A 19,693-nucleotide genomic window follows, 5' to 3' on the forward strand; every position below is an offset into this window, starting at 1 on the left:
CAGCGCAAAAACGGAGTGGTCACTCGCATGGAGGATTGGCACGTACAACAGGTGCATGTACCCATCAAAGCTGCAGTACCGCGCGTACAGCGAGCTGCCACCCACCAGCGTCAGCGTACCGAACGAGTACAAACCAAAACCACCGTACCTCAAGGCATGCGCCCTGACGTTGCTGACCAGCAGCGAAGAAGCAGTCAACACAACTTCGTGCAGCAACAATACGCTACACATGTTGTTCACGGTGTCCGGCAAATGGACCGCGGAAGACTGCACCACGTCAACCTCCGTGACGGCAATGTCGCAGTGCTGCGGGAGGGCAAGTGAAAAAGTGACAATGGAGGACCGCATCACCGTCCGGCTCACGCGGATCAGGACGCCGACTGACTCGGCCGCCGCAGCACCCCCAACAAACTGCAGCACGGCACCCTCAAGAAATGTGCATCCAGTGAGCGTGATTTTGATGGGGAGATGCAGCGGCATACTGTCAAACGAAAACGTCAGCACAGCACCCACGCCGCTGAATGTCACGCCCACGTAGCAGTGGTGCGTCTTCCACATGTTCAGCGCGAGGTTCGTCAGCGTCTGGTTCACCACGCAGCTCGTGTCGCCGTCAACGGCTCTCTCCGCCACGGGCGGCACAACCGTGTCGGGCACCTCGAAGGGAAGACACGACACGCCATGCCATCCGTCCTTGCAGCTGCACGAGCACGAGCCGCGGTCCACCGACTCCGTCCCGGGCATGTAGCACGCCGCGTCGTCGTTGCACGTGCCACAACTAAACACCACCACGCCCTCCGGAAACACACCGTCATACGACACCTCCTCACCGCCCTGCAGGTTGCATCCAACCACAAACCGCGCAGGCGGTTTCACGACAATGCTCGATGCAAGAAGTTTGCAAAAGACAATGCTCCCGTCCACCTGACGGTTGTGTGCGAGCGCCACGGTGGTGCCGCTGCCCGACAATAGAATTTTTTGCAAGGCATCTTCCATAGTTATTAGGGAGGCTGCGCTCACGACATTGCCCTCCACACGCCACTGCGCACCACCCTGAAGTGTCACAGAGCCGTCCAAATACAACAGCGTGGGAAAAAAAGAGCCCACGCTGCCAAAAAGAGTGCAGTCCGCCACTCTCAGCAGCCCCGCGGAGCCCACATTTGTATCCCAAAAAAAATAAATGCCATTAGCCGCGCTCATCGTGTTGTTCTCAACGTCAAGGTAGCCGCCCTTCATCACATCAATAGTTTCAACAAAAACGGCCGTCGGCACTTCGTCCTCATTTGCCGTTGATAACAGCGTGTTTCCCTTCACAATGATTCCGCCACCATCAACAACAGTGTCGGATATATAGAATGCGTAACTACTTCCCTCAATGCGGTTGTCAAGCAGCAGCAGCGTCGTGTTCGCACCTAGAAAAAAATCCAAAAAGGCAATAGCGTAGCTCAACGTCGACACAATCGCACTGCCCACCACCAGTATCTGGGAGCTCGTGCCAAAATAGCCCCTGAACTCCAACTCACCAGAATCCAACATCGAAGATGTCACGTTCACGTGCACACGCGCACCACTCCCCTTGATCGACAGGCCCACGAGGACGCACTGCAGCAGCGTGATGTTGAGTGTCTGTTGTGGCGCGTCAAAGCTCCACAGTTCCAGCACGATCGCGGCGGTAAAAGTCACGTTGACGAAGCACAGACCACGCACACCGGAATCAGGATAGTCCACGAAGCTGATGCTGCCACCGTGCACGCAGCGGACCTCCGTGTCCTTCGCATCTGAGAGCGGGAGCGGCCCAAGGCCGTCCGGAACGGCAGCTGGCAGACACGTGTCACCGTATCCGCCAGCAGCGCACACGCACTCACAGCCGCTGATGCTGCTCGTCCTCGCTGCAAAGCACTCGGCGTCAATGGCACACGCGCCACAGTCCAACACCGTCACGGGCGTCCCAATATTGAGGTCTTCTCCGTAATCCGTCACAGGAGAGCCCCTCGCCTCGTTGCACACACCGTAGATGGTCGGACGCGAGTCGGATGGTGGTGACCACTTGCTTGTCATGCGTACAGTGTTTGACGAGTACGAGCCGTGCTTAAAGTCGTTCTGAAGTATTGACCACACACTCCGATCGCGGAACGCAACGCCATTCTCGTCGGCCACGTACACAACGTAGGCGGTGCGGAACTCGTTGTCGCGGTGCACCAGCCAGCTGCCACCAGTCACGGTCAGCACGTTTGTGATGAGCATGGCAAAGCCAAGACGGAACGTGCCGGACACAATCTGCAGCACGCTGCTACCAATCACCGCAACGTCCTCAAACACACACGCACCTTTGTAGAAGTCGTTGCTCGGCGCACTCCACGAGCTGTTCTGTATGGAGAACACAGAGCCGCCGCTGACACGCAGGCCCGACGCAAGACCGTACATCACGTGCATCTGCGAATTGACGGCGCAGTTGTCCATGTAGAAAACGCTGGACAGGTTCACGTCGAGGCCACGCTCCAATAGGATCGCAGCGCACGAACCCCCGCCACACACCAGCATCGACCGCGTCATGACAAACCGCGTCGACAGAAGCCGGACACCGTCCAGGACAAGCGCGGGGCCACACCGGGATCCCGCAAAGCCAGGGGTCGTCGGCACGTACCGCGACCCGCCAACCGTCGCACGCAGCGTTGAGTTCGCCAGCAGCACACTCGAGTTCGGCGGCATCGCGCCATGCAGCACGACCGTTCCCTCCAGTGACGTCACATTCGTCATGTTGACGAGGGCGTGCGGCATCAGGCGCGCCGTGATCTCGCTGAGGCCGCCAATCCGCAGCTGCGCGCCGCCCGCAAGCACGCAGTGGCGCAGCGTCACGTTCAGCGCGTCAGCGAACGCGTCCATCGAACGCAGGTCCACCGTCACAGTGATCGACCCGCCGAACAACACCGAGTCGAAGCACGCCGTCGCACGCCCGCCGCCAACCGTCACCGACTCTGTCAGCGTCACGCCACTCACGCAGCCCCGCGAACCACCGCCGGACCTCGCAGGCGGCACTTCGAACGGCAGGCACGCCTCGCCCACGCCGCCGGCACGGCAGCCGCACACGCAGTCAGAGAACGACGCCGTCAGTCCATCGAAGCACGCAAGCGCAGCCGCACAGCCGTCGCACGGCACCACGCTCACGGAGGACAGGCCGGCCATGCGGTAGTCGCCGCTGCTCTGCAGCACACGGCCACCGGCACGGTCGCACTGCACCGACACGACGCCGCTCGTGATCGCCGGCCCGGAGACAAGCGTCGTGCCAGTGGCAGCGCAGCGCGCAATCGACACGGTGCCGCCGCTCAGCGTCACCCCCGACAGCGATGCCACAGACGACGCCTCGCCCACCGCCCACACGTCGTGCAGGTCCAGCCACCCGCCGGCATCGATCGTTCCACCGTCGCAGCGCACCAGCGAGGACGCGACAGACCCCTCGACGCCCACGAAGCGCAGCACCGAGTCGGACACCGCGAGGCGCTCGCCAAGCACAAGGCCGCCGCCGCTGCTCACAACAGAGACGTTCGTCACGGAGAACACCGAGTGGCTCCGCAGGCTGAGACGCGACGAGGACGCCACACGCATCGCGGACGCGGTCGGACCGCCCGACGCCTCCAGCGACACGCCGTCAAGCACCACCGCGCTCGACAGCAGGTCTACGCCGCCGCCAACGTACACCGCAGACCCGCCCGCGTGCAACGACCTCAGCACAGTGTTGCTCACACGCAGCTGCGTCTGCAACAGCGACGTCGCGTGCAGCACAAGCGGCGACGCCACCGCGTCCGTCAGCCCGCTCAGCTGCGAGTAGCGCATCGGCCCCGGTGTCACAATCGTCGAGTCACGGACCGTCACGTTCGTGTGTGCCGGCAGGTTGTGCAAAAACACAAGCGAGCAGTAGCTCCCGGACAGCCCGCTCACGCTCACCTCCAGGCTCCGGTCACTCGCCGGCTCGCCGCTGTAGCCCCGCACGTAGATCTGCGCACCGCCGTCGCACACGCAGTTCCTCAGTTCAATGCGCAGCGCGCCGGGAAGCATCGCCGCAACGCCGAACACAACAGCCACGCCGTTCGTGATGTACACGCCGTCCATCAGCACCGTGTCCACGGCGCGGCCAACCGTGATGGCTCTGTCCACCGTACCGCCCCGCAGTCGCAGCACCACCGCATACACAGCAGGCATCAACGCCGCCACCGCAACCAGCGCCAACACCACAAGCAGCGCCGCACGCATAGCCGCAATGGCCCTGTGCCGCACACAGTGCCGGCCGCGCGGACACGCATCCACCGCAGACCGCATCCACCGACCCAAACAAGTACAAACAAAGCTGTCGTGGTGTGTCGCACTCGTCCCGTCGAACGTAACTCCTGTCCAACAAATCCCTTTCTACAGATAGCAAATCCAGCGACACAATTCTGCCAGATCGTTATCCCTCTAATACTATTCCTAATACCGCAAGTAATCCCTAACACCTTGAAACGATAGTTGTGCTGGTCAAGCAAATTTATCTCTAACTGCTCGGTCAGAGGAAATGGAGGCAAAAGCAACAGCAACACAGTGGCACGCAGCGGCATCCGGCCACAGACAGTCACCGCCACATCACAACCACCGACAAAAAGGAGCGCAGACGCCATCACGCCAGTGACACCATCGCCCTTCCACCGCCAACGCAGCCCCACACAACCACCATGCAGAGTGGCAGGATCCCAGCTAAAAGTAAAATGGCCATTGGCACCGCTCTTGCAGCCAAATGGTTCTACCACAGAGCAGTCCCGATGCCGCGAAAGACGCACAAGAGCCGAGACAGTACCACGTGGCGGCGTTGCAACCGGCAGTCAACGAGCGCGCAAAAGAAAATGCTGGTGGCACAAAAGGACGTAGAGAGCGTATCTTCTGCCACCAAAGAATGGCCGTTTCTCGCTTACGCACGTCGGCGTTGCACGACGAACAGCGTCCAGGCATATTGCGCGCACACGGCATACACAGAAAGGGACAGCGGAAGGCGAGCAGCCAGACACAGGAGAAAGGATCCACACCAATTGTTGTTTTTCCTCACGTCTTCTTAAAGCCAATTTCCTGCACGTTAACCAACATCACTCCCAAAAAACGTAGAGGAGTGACACAGCGGGCCCCCACAATCCCTCCTCGCAAGGTACCGGTGCCTGGCAAAACGTGAGAAAGACCACCCACGCCACGAACAGCCACTCGCTGTTGCAGCTACAATGCGCCGTGTGGACCGCACACAACTCTCTGCATCATGCGCGGTCGTCCCCACTCACGCACATCATCGCGGACGTGTCGCAGTCCACAAAAACGGGTACAGCGAAAGGACTCCCTGCGCTACCCACAGCTGAAGCGTCGGTGCCGCACACGCACAGCGCCCACTACAACAACAGCGCATCAGCAGCAACTCTCCGGCGAGCGGCACAGTGCTGGGCATCAAGCGGACACTCACACATCAGCACGCACGCACGCCGCAGAGCCTCTTGTATTGACTGCGTGGCCTAGCAGCAGTCGCAAAAAAGCTCTCAACTGTACTCACAAGCAACGCCACCCACGTCGCACAGCAAAAAAGAGCCATGCGCAAACCATCCGCTCCCCTCCGAGTGCACCCAGCCACTCTCGCGTCATTGCAGAGAGGAACACAAGTGGCCGCCCTCGCGGAACATCGGTGCCTCTAGCAGGAAATAAAAAGGAATGGCGCATGTCAGCAGCAAAGCCGGCGGAGGAACAATCAACGGAACACGGTGACACAAAGTGGAAGCGGAAGCGGCAGAAAAAAAAAGTGAGCCGCAGCGCTTTGCAGTAGAATAAGCTCCAATGGAAAAAGATTCAAGCAGTACCCCAAAGAAACAAAAAAGAATAAAACAAAATTACCCCAGCAGAAAATTTTATTTCGCGTGTCAAAAAGAATAATAAGACTGTGTGTGTATGTGCGCATGAGTATTACCTGCGCAATGAAAAAAAGAGGTCGCCCTGCTGCACGACCCCACGCGCCCAGCAAATTTAATGCGGCATTCGGCCTTGTCTTCGACGCGTCAGCTTTGCCATCCGTGGGACGCACGGCAGTGAACTCTCCATCGCGCGGAGGCAGAACAGAAAGGGAAACAAACAGGGAAACCCGTCACTCATGGCAATTTGTATGGGAAACGAGTATTGGGGTAAACGAAAAAAAAAAAAAAAATGGAATGCCGATTATCCCATAAAAACACCAGTGAAAAAAAAATTAAAAATGAGATTAAAAAAAAAAAAGACCTTTCCCTCCCAACAAAATAAAAAAGATTCCTCAAAGTGCAAAGAATAGCTCCAGGAAAAAAAAATTTGTCATTTCCCATGAGGCCTCGCAAATTCATCCCTCCCTTTTTATTCAAATGACGGCTGTCATGCCCCACAACCCCAGCAGGAAAAGCAGTAACACGCGAGACACATCCATGCACGGCGGTGTCACCGTTTCCTCCATGGAGTCTCAAGTCAGTAATGTTCCAGAAATTAACGGTGCAGTTGCCAGAGGACGGCGCTGCATTGTGCGCTCAGCGAATCGCATCCGCTTCAAATGTGGTGCTTTTATTAGTCGGTGCAGTGTCAACTCCCTGTGGCGCCCCTCCTTATCGTTTCCAAGAAGAATTTCAGCTGCACCAGACTAAGAAGTCTTGGGGATGCCCTTCGTGGAATTCCGTTCGGCGCCATTGTGTGGAGCAGGACTGGTACCTGAACCCACTGTTGCCTCGCGAGCAGCGTCCTCTTCTTTGAGGTCAGTCGTGTGTTTTTCACTGCTGGTCTCAGGTACCTGGGACGGCACATCTTCACTCTCAGCCGTAAGCGGATTGCCTTGCCGCAGTTGGCGCACAGTGGACTCTTGCTGCGGCGACCTCGATTCACCATCACCAGTCGGCTCTTCTTTTGTCACCGTCTTCCCTTTTCCTTCTTTTCATCTTTCGTCGTGGAAGAGATATGGTCCCCACAGGGTAGTCCAGCGTCAATGAGTTCATCGCTTTTCGGTGCCGTTGCAAGCAGTGTTTGTGCATTTTTCCTTTTTTGTCTGCTGATTCGTCTTCGTCGGTTCGCAGTTGTTCCTCTGCATCTATTGGGAATTTGGGTGCATAAAGTGATGGTGGATTTACCGTGTCCTGGGTGAAAGTATTCCCAGAAACAGTTTCCCTTGTGCCTTCCTGCCTGAGAAACAGACCTTGTAAGCGCGGATGGATACACATTTAGGCACCCACCCACATATCGTTAAAAAAAATTTGCCTCAAACGTTCCGCTCGGAAGTGGCCTTCACAGCACCGCCGGATACCGTCTGACCCTCCAACTCTGTGGTTGATTAGCCAGCAGCAGGTGGTATTGGAAGCGTGACGTTGCTGGCTATGAGTCTCTCGATGTCTTTCTCCGCCAGTTCGCGGATGTACAAAAAAAAACGTGCACCGTCAAAGGACTGCTCTCTCCCGTCATCCCGCTGTTCCCCACCAATGTGGAATTCTGTGAGTTCCTACTCGAATTGAGGAAAAAGCCAGAATAGACCTCTTAGTAAATAGTCCTCCCACCAACACGTACACATACCATTCGCCGCTTATACCCATTCTTACGGCCACCTGTTACGTTGTGTTTCATGTTCCCAAATTACCGTCATCATCGTCTGACAACGCCGGATTCCTACCTGTCAATTTTACTTCGCAGTTCCTGTCCTTCGTGTACAACAGGTGCAAGAGCACAGCTCTGCTACCCTCCTTTGACACACCATGGTTGATCGCTGTCGCCAAAAGAGTGGAAATGTTGTTCGCAAATTTACACAACTGACTATGCGACATTTTGCCAACAAGCCACTCATCTCCTGCCCCAGCAAATTCGAACGTCACACCCCGCTCCGCGCCTGTCAATGCCCCATGGAAAACTGCGTTCACGCAGAGGTACTCGTCCCTCCGCTCGGTACCGGTTACGTTACCAAACAGCCAACAAGCCCTTCAGTGGGAGCAGGACCATTAAGCATACCCTTTGTACTCAGATCAACCTTGCCATTGGGCTTGCGCTTCCGTAGGGCGGTATTCACTTCCTTCCAGCTCCTCACCATATCAATTATCCAATTCCGCTGCTCACTCAGGCGCACAGAGGCAAGAATGCATGACACTACATCAGACCTCTTTTCGAACAGTGAAATAAATTCTTTGCCAACGCCATAAAGCCTGGCACCGGAAATAACGCCACCACCCGCAATAAATTCTGGAAGTATCTTTTTTTTCTGCTCTTACCAGTCGTATTAACTACACCTCAATTGTGCAGCTCTGGTAAGCGTACGAAGGAATTCAGTAGCAATGATATCCTTACTCCGCGGGCAGCCATTATAGAATGGCTCCAACATCTGCCCTTCCGGTCCGTAAAACTAAGTAACAACCACTCATCGGGTTTGAAGCATCAACAGCAGGCACTTATCTTCCTCTCTAGTAAGAGAGTACTAGACCCTGGCACCACGTTGAGGCGGCCGGCTGAGCCAGGGTAGAACCAAAATCCTAAAGGCGTTGCACGTCGGTTGACAAAGTTGCATACAAACTTTTGCTTCGCCTTTTTCTTCCTAATACGCTGACGTGGTGAGAAGTATACCCCGCCTTTCCACAAATTCTGCACTAATGAAACCTCTCTGACAACAGTATTCTCCTCCACCAGTATACTCACCAAACAAAAATAAAAAATGAAACATCTCACCAAACCCCAACAACAGACCTCATGCCCAAGGCAACAGTGCGCGACATGTTTTTTTCCCAGCCATTTAGCAGATAAATTCTACGGACCGCACTTGGCACGGCAACGCGTGCTCCCGGACAGCATGGGGCTGTAATTTGACCCGGCAACACGCGGCTGGCTTGGACGCTGGTGGATGCCGCCAGCCCTGTGCCAAAAACAGCTCCATGAGGGAAACATTGCTGGCTCTTGGCTTCCCCGAAAATACCGGGTCCAATTGGCCGTGGTAGCACGCTGGGGCGGCCGGTATTGCCAGGGCAAGGGTCTCCAGTTGGGCTCTTCGCTTTGTCCTGGGAGACCTGGATCGTGTGTCCCCCGGTCCGCCCACACGACCGGGGTGTGGAGGTGACTGGCTGTGGTCCCCCTCTCCGTCAGGCCTGGCAATTGACCATGGTACGCGCGATGCCGGCTTCCGCATGTATTTCCTACCACGGCCCCTTCGCCAGACACTTTGCCCCAACAAGAATGCCGCTAGCATTTGCGGTATTTACACCCATGCATTGGCAGCGTGGCGACAACCAAATCCCGGCGCGGCAGTGACGGAGGTCCGGAGCGCTGCGCTGCGGAATGGTTGGCTTTCGGCGTCCCGAAAATTCGCGCCCGCGTCCCTCGGTGGCGGGCCCCTGGCGCCACGATGAAGTATTCAAACGCAGAACAATCAGGGACCGAGCGTCGCGGAAAACGGCCGACGCCAACGTCGCGATGGGAAAACCCTGCGTATACTCCGCTGCCCGGATCCGCAGGCGCCAAATAAAAAAAAAAAAGCATGGGGCAGGAACCGGGGAAGTGAAGAGGATTTACTTCACAAAGATGCTGGCGCAGTTTCTTTTCAAGGTGGAAGCGCTCTGCGCCCAACATTGCCTCCGCGCGGCGAGGAAACGCAAAGCCCTTCGCAAATGCGACGGAGCTTAGATGCTCCTGGTATGTGCCTTCTCTCTCTCTCATGTCCTCATTCATTGGTTTGTTCTTTTACTTATTCTCGGCGGCAACAGATTGACGTGCCACCGCGCTTGCCCGGTGCGGCTTTGTGGCGTGGTTGTGTTTCGCGCCCTTCGCTGCAACTCCCTCTCCGGGGCCCGGGGCTTCCTTTCATATCCCCACTTGGCGTGAGGCAGACGTGCGCTACGATGGTGGCCGGCGTGCGGGCCACTAAATTCACTTGGGAATTTACAAAGGAAAAAAGTTGTTTATTATTATTATTATTATTATTATTATTATTATTATTGTTTTTACCATTATTATTAATATTGCTATCACTATTAGTATTATTAATTATTAATTATTATGGATCCATTGTAGAACAGACTAACTGTTGCTGGTTAATGGTTGTATTTGGATGGGAAAGTATGCTTCCACTCTCGAATATGGAGAAACAGCTTAACGCGTATTTGGAAAATGATTTACTTCATGGTGATAGTTCTGTTTTGTAACGTGTTTTTTTTACTCTGTTTGATTTTATTTTCTGATTTTTTATTTTATCTATGCATTTAAATATGGAGAAAGGCGAAAAGAATGAAAAAGTATGGACTTTTAGTTTTTTATTATATTGTTCTGTGTATTATTTCAATTGAACATAAATACTTATTTTCTTTTTTAAATATTGGCTCTAGTGAGTGCCATATGAGCTTGATATAATCTTGGAGATTCCTAAAGGGTTTCTTTGATTCTAATGGTAAAAAAGCTTGATGGAGAAAAGAAACAAAAATTCCTGCCTTATTTATTTATTTATTTTATTAGGAGCTTGTGAAAAGGATGATCGCGGGAGAGCTGGCTAACTTAATTAATGTATGTGTACATCCTGATAAATGAATGCATTCTTTATGATACTTTCTACCGTATGAATCTTTTGGGAAGAACGCGACTTTGTAGGGGCGGGGAGCCGATAGAGGCCAGATAAGATTTGTTTTTATTTTGCCATTCCACCCTAACCCCCTTTTGATTCCCACCACGCGGCGGGGTCTTGTGGTTGGAGGACCCCAAAGTCCGCCATTTCGTAAGTAATTATTTTCTGAGTACAAAAGACCATGCGAATGGTCAATAGAATTTATATACCGAATGAAAGGAAGAAATGGAGGCAATGAACTAACTCCGCGAAAATCCTTTCTTCTACTACCTTGTTTGGTTTCCTTGGGTTATTTCAGGATCCGGCCAGCTGCCCAGAAGTTTATTTTTTATTTATTTATTTATTATTATTATTGAGCTGTTATGATTTATTTTGTTTTATTGTGTGGCTGATAGAATTATTTTGATTTATTTATTACGTTTACGATTATTTATTTATTTATTTATTTATTTATTTATTTATTTATTTATTTATTTATTTATTTATTTATTTATTTATTATTATTATTATTATTATTATTATTATTATTATTATTATTATTATTATTATTATTATTATTATTTACTAGCAGTATTAGTAATAGCAGTGGAATTTGTAAAGCCATCACCGTTAATATTGCTAAGATATTGATGCCTGAAGAACGGTCGGTTTTTTTCAAAGGATTTTTCACTCTGTTTTATTTAGAAAATAAATATTTTATTGGAGGTAAAGATTTTTTTTTTTCGAGGATTTTTTTTGTGTGTGCTTTTTGCTTCAATTCCCCTCGGATGTTTAATTAAGGCTTTAAAAATTGTAGGCATAATTTGTGTTTGATGCTTTTAATTAGAACATGCTGAGTAATTACGGTTGACGACCTCTTTATATATATGCGTGGAATAAATTTTTTGAAGGGGATTTTTTTTTTTATATTTGACTTGTCATTTGAATATTCTTTCTTCTCTCCTTTTCTTTTGTTGTTTTTTGTTTTAGTATTTTTTTTCTTATCGCTTTTTTTTTTTTTGTTGTTGTTAATAGGAAGCGACTTCCTTGCTTTTACTTTTCTTGAGTCAACAAAACCTTAGTATAACCTTTTTTAAGAAAAAAAAAAAGCAAACCCTTTCTATAGCATTTTTTGTTTTAATTGCGAATTTTCTGACAATAATCACTTTAATTAGGTTTTTTGATATCCACCAATTTTCTGTTGTTATTACCTTCAATATATATAGCAACGAAACTGCCGAAAAAAAATGTCTGTAGATTCGGTTGGTCGGTCTCTGGCAGACTTAGGTGAGCCTATTCAACGACTTTTGCAGCAAATACAACGGAATTTAACCGACGAGGAGCTTGATATGTTTGCTAAGATAAAAGTACGACAGCTTGCCAAGGTGTATGATATGTTGGTTTTGGAGGAAGATCCTGAGAGAATTTTGGTATGGCTGAAGAAAGAGCATTTAAAGGCGAAAGGCATTGATCCCGAGGAGGTAAAAGAAAAAACTCGAAGGAAAGTTTTGACGGAGGGGGGCAGAGACCCCATAGCTTACTTCAAAGAAATTGAAAAAAAAAACATTGAGTTAATCTCCAATTTGAAGAAGTCACAAGAAGAGCGCGAGAAAAAGCGGGCGGCGAATACTGCTGAGCGGCAACGTCGCCGTGAAGAATTTAGGTTGCGTGCCTTAAAAAGGAAGCAAGAGGAAAGGGATGAAGACGATTTAGAGGTCATGAAGCCAGAAGATTTGGCCGATATTGAGGGAGTTTTTGATCGATTTACTTCAAAGCAATCGACCTTTGACAATTCGAACGGTGTTCAAGACGAAGAATGGTGGAAGCGTGATGAATATCGTTGGGACTATGAAAAACATGGCCTCAAGGGCGGGAGGTGGACTAGTGTTGTTGAAGGTGGATCTATAAGGGCACCAGAATTTGAGATTCAAATGCGTGAAGAGTGGTATCGTATACAGTGCTGGTGGAAAACGGATACTCAGCGTCGCAATTGGTTGGCATTTCGTGATGATGAATGGTGGAAAGAAGAGCTTTATATCACGGATTGGTTGGAAAATGGCGAAAATGGACTTATGTGGAACGCTGCTGATGAATTGTCTGGGTATAATCGCCGTGGAAATCGCCGCCAAGCGGTTAAAATTGAGTTGGATCGTCGGGTTCAGTGGTACAAAGCAAATGGACCCAAGGGTGTCGTAAAGACGTGGTGCGCCCTGGTGGAGGGTAGCAAAGAGCACTGCACAGTGGAGGAGAAATTCGAACGTGATGATTACTACAAGAATGGTGATTGGTGGAAATCAGAAATCCATGTTAATTCCCTTCTTAACAATCCTGATGAGTGTTGTGCACTACGGTTTGCAGCTGCTGCAGCTATGGATCAGGAGTGGTGGAAACAGTCGTTTTTCCGAGCGGATTTTGAAAAAGGTGGGGTGCTTTGGAAAACGTTAAATGAGGAATTGGCTGTACGTGGTATTGAAGATTTTGCCGCGGAAGAAGAAGTCGAGAGGAGGAGAAATTGGTTTAAGAACTATTGGTGGAAAGGGGAGAAATATATTCAAGACTATGAGAAAAATAGGTCTGCGGGCAAGCTTTGGAAAGCGATTGATGCCGGGTCAACAGCCATTGCCGATGCTGTCCTTCTTCGTTCTCGAGAGGAATGGTATCTTGCTTGCCGTGAAACAGAATGGTGGAAAGGAGAGAAATATATTCAGGACTGGGCAGATTATGGAGAGAAGGGCTTTCTGTGGACAGCAGCCTGGCGTAATGCAGCTTTGCGAGGGGATGGGAAAAATAAGGCCTCCTCATTGGCGTTAAAGAAACGCGAAGAATATTATGAAAAAAATTTCTGGAAGCAAAACAAGTACGTCAGAGATTATATTGCTTTTGGAGAAAAGGGCGTACTTTGGAAATCGAATCAGGTATCCGCAGCGAAGGATAGTGATTGGTGGAAGAGCACCTCTTTTTTTTGTCAATGGCTCTTGGCAAATCATGCATTTCCTGGGGAATTCTGGAAGGATCCTGACGTTATATCAGATTATTGGAAGAACAAAGACACCGGGAAAAAATGGACTGCATCCAACATTCTTGCAGCGACCCTGGAAAAGGGTAATGTTGATAAGGCCTCTTCTGATGAATTGGTAATACGAGAAAGATTCTATGAAAAGTATTGGTGGCGACAGCGAGAATATTGGAACGACTTTTGCGCCAGGGGTACAAAGTGGTCTGCGCTAACACCTGAGGGAAATGGTAAATGTTCTGCGGTAGAACTAAAAGAAAGAGAGAACTACTTCCAACCAATATCTCTATCCCGAGTTGTTCTTGGTTACCAGCGTTTGATTGAGTCGGATGCGATTGCCCCTGTGGCGGGTCTTTGTGTTTCTTTTGAAGAATTGTGTTTGCGGGATAAGTACTACCAAAGGAGTTGGTGGAAGTCGCAGGCAGGCTTAACGGATTATGTTTTCCATGGAGGCGATAGTCTTTACATAAGAGCGGCTTCTTACGATGACGCTCGCGCCCTAGAAGGAATTAACTTTTCTTCTCCAATTGAAAGAGCTACCAGAATGCTATTTTTTGACAATGGGTTTCTTGAATACAGTGCTGACTATGAATACACTGGTGAATTTGTTGCTTCAGCTGATTGGTGGCAAGAACCTGCCATTATTTCAGATTTTCTTGAAAAAGGTGAAAAAGGAACGAAGTGGAAAGCTTGTAACTCGGCAAGTGGCAAATGTGGTTTTGCGGAGAAAGATGTTTCTTCAAAAGAAGAGCAAAAGTATCGGAAGGATTTTTATGTAGCCAACTTTTGGAGGAGTTTGGAATGTCTTCAGGACTTCCGCAAAAACGGCATCAAGGGGAAATTATGGACTTCGAGCCAACCTCTAGGTAAAGGAGAACGTGTAGATGAAAAGCATCTGCTTTTTCGGGCACAAGTTCTCAGTGGATACCCCGAGGATTCATGGATTGAGGAGATGGAAACCAATTGGTGGAAAGCTTCCGAAGTGCGGGCGGATTTCTATGCGAATGGAGAATCTGGATGTATGGTTAGTGCAGTCAATGCATATGCTGCCGTGGAAAGACTTGGAACAAAAATTGAATACAAGGCAGATGAAGACGAAATAAAGAAACGTGTAGAGTTTTATCGTACTCATCCTCTCTCTCTGGAAGATGGGGAGAAATGCCACTATATTTATTTAATTGAACCTTTCTGGATCACGCCTGAGAGCGTAGAAGATTACTGGATGAATGGTTCGAGGGGAAAAAGGTGGAGCGCCTCCAATGCAGCGGCGTTTAGTTGCTCTCTAGGTGACAAGTTTGCGGCCACACCAGCGGAGTTGAAAAGACGAGAAGAAGTTCTTCAGAGAAACTTTTGGAGGATTTCAGCATACAAAGAGGATTTTCTTACTCATGGAAAGGAAGGTAAGTTGTGGAACAAGAGTGAATATGGTGGCATGGGGGATGTTATCAGTCACAAGGAACAGATTATGCGCATCTCTTACTATCTTCGTTTGTCGGAAAAATACTGGGCTGATTGTCGTTATGCATATGATAATTGGTGGAAGGCACCTGAGGTTCGCAACGATTACTATATAAACGGATCTAGAGGTAGTCTGGTTGGAGCAGCCACTGCTGCGGTGGCATCCATGGGACTTTACAGGAATGAACAGTATGGTGTCTCCGAAGAAGAAAAAGAAAAAAGAATGAGCTACTTCAAGACACATCCGTATCGCGATAGTCGAGTGCCACAAGCCCTTTTGAGCCGAGAATTAAAGAAGATTGCCGCCATGGGAGAGTTGTTTTGGGTTCACCACTATTGCCTGGAGGACTTTCTCTTGCATGGAGCCCAAGGGACCATTTGGTCGGCAGGGGATGCCGCCGCTGCAAGTACTGGATCTGCCTGGCGATTCCGTACAAGACCCGATGAGATTCGAATTCGGGAAGCGTTTTTTAGTAGGTATTGGTGGAAAGCATCCAAATATCGATTGGATTTTATTCAAAATGGATTTGAGGGTGCTCTGTGGACAAAAAAAGATTTTAATGGCGCTGGCGAAAAGGCTTCTGAGGATGAAATTCTGGAACGCATGTGCTACTACGCTTGTGCTGGCCTTGAGTGTGAAAAACGTTTTGAAGAGTTTGCATTGTGTTGGTGGAAGTCTCCTAATTCCATTGCTTATTACATGATTGATGCTGACAACAGCATGTACATCAAAGCTCGCTCTCCTCAAGCGGCGTTGTTTCAGCCCCAAATTGTTGAGGACATGACTGCCTCTTCGTCCTTGGTGGAGAATCGTCAGCGTTACATGGTTGTGGTAACACCAACAGATACCTCCGACGAAATCACGGATTCTCAAATTATGGCAGGCGTGAAATCCGGAAATAATATGTGGTGGAAAAACGAAGCATATCAACGTGAGTATGACACTCAAAGACCATTGGAACACTGGAAAGATCCAGAATGCATATCTGATTATCTAAAAAATGGTCATAAGGGTAATAGGTGGAAGATTGCGGGCTCTTTTTTCCCTAAAAACATGAATGAACTTTGTGGTAACGAAGAAATGAAGGAGCGTGAGTCATATTATAGGGTGAATTTTTGGAAATCTACTGAATCACGCAATGATTATGAATTGAATGGTCTTAAAGGAACGTTGTGGACATCTTCTGAACCCAATGGTAAAGGAAAACCCGTTTCTGAAACCGAGCTTAGTGTTCGCATGGCCTATTATAAACCAGCATCTCTTTGGAAATTGGAATTTGATCCCGGAACAGACGCGAAGAGTACATGGTGTGGATTCCACGATGATATATTAAGATGTTTTTGGTACGAAAGGAATTGGTGGAAGTGCATACTCAGAGATGATTACTTTGCCCGGGGTCAGCTGAGCCCCCTTTTGCGCGTTTCGAGTTTGGGAGCACTTCTGCATGGTTCGGTGACTTCATCTGAGTGGCACGTCAGTGAAGAGGAAGCACAGAGACGGATGTCTTACTTTGATGGCCTGGGAGAGAATGAATGGTGGCAAAACCCCGTTGTGCTGTCGGATTTTCATAAGTGCGAACAAGGTTCACTGTGGAATGCACGTAATTTCAAAGAGGCACTGCTCAGCATAGGATTGGAGTCTCCAGCAGACCTCACGGAATTGGAACGCAGAAAACGTTGGTACCGGGCCAACGGATGGAAATCTGCCGAGATGATTCAAGACTACACCACGGGTGGAAACAAGTGGAACTCTGCAGGATCTTTTGACCCTGTGTTATGTGAAGAGTGGATGGAGGTGCATAAGCTTGTGCCCGCCGAGGAACAATCCAGAAGAAAGCGGTGGTTGGATCATCAGTTAAGTGATGAGCAGTTGCAAGTTCGTCGTGCATGGCTCTTGCAGCGATCTCAGGATGCTCGTCGCATACACTTCTCAGAATTGGGTGATCTTCTTGCACAGCTAAATGATGGTGTGCACCCCAGCGATGATGAGATTCAGGCGATTGAGGATGCCATCCGCGCTGATCAAAAATATCATTCCATATTTGAGGGTATAACTCGACAAGATGTTATGAAAGCGATGAAGGCGACAAGGTTCTACATTGGGGCAACGAAGGAAGAAAGGATGAGGTCCGAGCAGGAGGCGCTTGAGGCCCTTCAAAAGGAAGAAATGGATCGTTTGGAAGAAGAGGCTGCCCATTTGGCTCAGGAGGCGTTTGAAGAACTTGAAGCTGCCGGTGAAGAGTATGTGCCCTTTGACGAAGCAGCTGATGCAGAGGAAGAAGAATACCTGAAGGCTTTGGAAGAGGAAGAAAATGCCAAAATGAATCCCAATGAAGATGATCTTGAGATGGCATGGGAATTGCACAAGGAGGAGGAAGAAGAAGAGATCACAGAGAATTCTGAAGATGGCCATCGAGAGGCAATGAAGAAACGTCAGCGCACGTTGGAGGAGGCTTTTGCCAAGGAAGAGTACGGCGGCGAAATGGGTGACGAAGACACAGATGCCGTTAAGGGAGAGTTGGTTGACGATGTTAAAGCTGCCCTGGAGGACCTTGTCAAGGATGACGGATGGAAAGAAGATGAGACTTCAAGGTGGAATGCGAAGCAGGAGGAGGTGGAGGACTCTATGGCCGCAGCTAACGAATTTGTTCTTCCACTTCGGGAAGTGGCAAACCCACAATATCTCAAAGGTTACTTTACGCTCATGAAATACACGCCAAGCGTCAATTTGATCAACACCAGTCAAAAGCGCATTTGGGTGGTGGATCACTTCACTCAGTGCTTCTATAATCTGGCGAAAAATAATCGCATTCGAAAGGAGCACGCCGCGAAGAAGTTGATTCAACTGGAGAAAAATGTTCTTGACAACACACGATTGAGAATGATGTTTTTTGATGCCTCGCATTCGTACGATGTGCAGTTTGTTAATGCCAACGAGCGTGAGCGCTTCTATGAGACGGCAAGTGCTATTCGGTCTGTCATTCGTGTCTTTGCCCCAGATCTTGTTGGTGAAAATGATGTGAAGTCACGTGTCATCATTGATGGGACTGGTGCAAATGCGCTATCTGTTATATGTCCAGATGCTTCCTCTAAACCAGTGAAACGACAGTTGGTGGGTGAATGTCGCATCAATGCCACAAGGCACCTAACAGAGCCAATATCTGTTTGGTGTGGCACGTTTAACATTGGTGGCCATCGGCCTCCTAAACGCAAAGAAGACCTTCAACGATGGATGCCAAGAGGGAAATATGAAATTTACGCTATCGCCTTACAAGAAGCCTCTTTTCGTACCCATGACAATGAATGGACGGATTACGTTCAAGACTATCTCGGTGACGATTATCTTCCGATTGCCAGCATGTTCATTTGGGATATTATTTTGCTTGTTATGGCAAGTAAAAGGAGTCTTTTAAAGATCACTAATATCGAAGGTTCCACACGAGGGACTGTACATAAATCAGCGTGTGGAAATAAAGGTGGTATAATCATCTCAATGCAGTATTTGGAAACCTCCTTGTGTTTTTGCACCTGTCACTTAACGGCACGCAATGAGCACTTTGCCATGCGTAACTCCATGCTGGAGGAAATTATAGGAAACATTCGTTTGGGAATTCTTGATGCAGACGTCACTGCTCAGTTTGATCATGTATTTTTCTTTGGGGACTTTAATTATCGTTGTGATGTTGATGTTTCCAAAGCAGAGACGTTTATCAAGTCGAAAAATTACGAAGAATTATTGGCACATGATCAACTGATTAAGCAACAGAATAGCGCAGGTATCCTGCATGGTTTCTTGGAGCCGGTCATCAAATTTGCCCCAACCTACCGTCTTAATGTTACTTCTTCGGAGTACGTGCTAAAGAGCTCTCCCAGCTACTGTGATCGTGTTCTTTACAAGAGTATGCTTGATTCATGGATAAAATGCACTGGTTACTCGTCTGACCCTGAACTGATGTTATCAGAACACAGGCCGGTGTCAGCCACTTTTATCGTGCGTTGCGTTCGTCCGGTTCTTTCGTGTTTTATGAAGTCTCAGAGGCCTGTCCCGGAGTTTGTGTTTGACGATATTACTGTAAAAGACTATACTGGTGGAGCTATAAGGAAACCAACACTGTGTATCTGTGCACGTTTTGCGCCCAATACGGAGCCTATTTTGTCTCGTGAGACAAACACAGCGACCCCAATTTGGAAGAAGGAGACAATTCCTGTTCTCACTTCCGTCACGCAGGTGCAGGAGTACCTCGAGACGCGTCATATTCTCCTCGTTATACTTGAGGGTTCAGAAAGGCGGGAAGTGAAGCAGGGACGAGGAACGGGTGTTATAACACTGAAGGGACGTGTGATTGGGAAGGAAGACACACACACAGACTTTGAAACGGATATTGTATTTCGTGGCAAATCCGTCGGGAAGATAAGCGGCTCATTTATGTGGCGTGCCTTGAAACATGCAAAGGAGGAGTGAGTGAGTGACATCAAAGGAAAAAGAGAAAAATCTGTTCCCACAATCTAACAAGAAGAACAGCCGGCGGTTTGATAAAGGCAAAACAAGAAAAATTGGTATCTACCGGGAATCAGGAAGGGGCAGTGCAGAACCTTTTTTGATCTTTTTTTTGTTGTTGTTGTAATATCTTTTGTTATTATTACTTTTTTTTGTGTGT

General features: G+C 49.2%; 3 protein-coding genes and 1 pseudogene across 3 annotated transcripts, besides 15 other annotated features; 2 read left to right on the top strand and 2 right to left on the bottom strand.

Annotated features, from left to right (window-relative positions):
• Tc00.1047053506625.19 (dispersed gene family protein 1 (DGF-1), putative) lies at positions 1-4,311 on the bottom strand (the record flags this gene model as incomplete). The annotated part of the gene is made up of 1 exon (XM_812897.1): positions 1-4,311. A coding segment is annotated over one exon (4,311 nt), but the record flags the coding sequence as incomplete, so codon positions are not given.
• Positions 1-9,490: a sequence feature (areas not merged during assembly with more than two copies in the genome that could not be assigned to a particular haplotype).
• Positions 6,215-6,263: a sequence feature (A-rich).
• On the bottom strand, positions 6,380-8,233 carry Tc00.1047053506625.35 (annotated as a pseudogene).
• Positions 8,238-8,500: a mobile genetic element.
• Positions 9,491-10,850: a sequence feature (heterozygous, non-Esmeraldo-like haplotype).
• Tc00.1047053506625.50 (uncharacterized protein) lies at positions 9,639-10,172 on the top strand (the record flags this gene model as incomplete). The annotated part of the gene is made up of 1 exon (XM_812877.1): positions 9,639-10,172. The coding sequence occupies one exon, from the start codon at positions 9,639-9,641 to the stop codon at positions 10,170-10,172; it is 534 nt and encodes a 177-aa protein (XP_817970.1).
• Positions 9,930-10,028: a microsatellite.
• Positions 10,177-10,223: a sequence feature (T-rich).
• Positions 10,456-10,478: a sequence feature (AT_rich).
• Positions 10,478-10,911: a mobile genetic element.
• Positions 10,851-11,601: a sequence feature (haploid, non-Esmeraldo-like haplotype).
• Positions 10,906-10,930: a microsatellite.
• Positions 10,991-11,084: a microsatellite.
• Positions 11,085-11,147: a microsatellite.
• Positions 11,480-11,594: a sequence feature (T-rich).
• Positions 11,602-19,693: part of a sequence feature (haploid, Esmeraldo-like haplotype) that runs on past the window's edge.
• On the top strand, positions 11,812-19,497 carry Tc00.1047053506625.60 (inositol 5-phosphatase 1, putative; the record flags this gene model as incomplete). The annotated part of the gene is made up of 1 exon (XM_812878.1): positions 11,812-19,497. The coding sequence occupies one exon, from the start codon at positions 11,812-11,814 to the stop codon at positions 19,495-19,497; it is 7,686 nt and encodes a 2,561-aa protein (XP_817971.1).
• Positions 19,631-19,693: part of a sequence feature (T-rich) that runs on past the window's edge.

The sequence above is a fragment of the Trypanosoma cruzi genome, genomic scaffold, assembly GCF_000209065.1.
Source record: "Trypanosoma cruzi strain CL Brener 1047053516675 genomic scaffold, whole genome shotgun sequence".
Lineage (NCBI taxonomy): Eukaryota > Euglenozoa > Kinetoplastea > Trypanosomatida > Trypanosomatidae > Trypanosoma > Trypanosoma cruzi.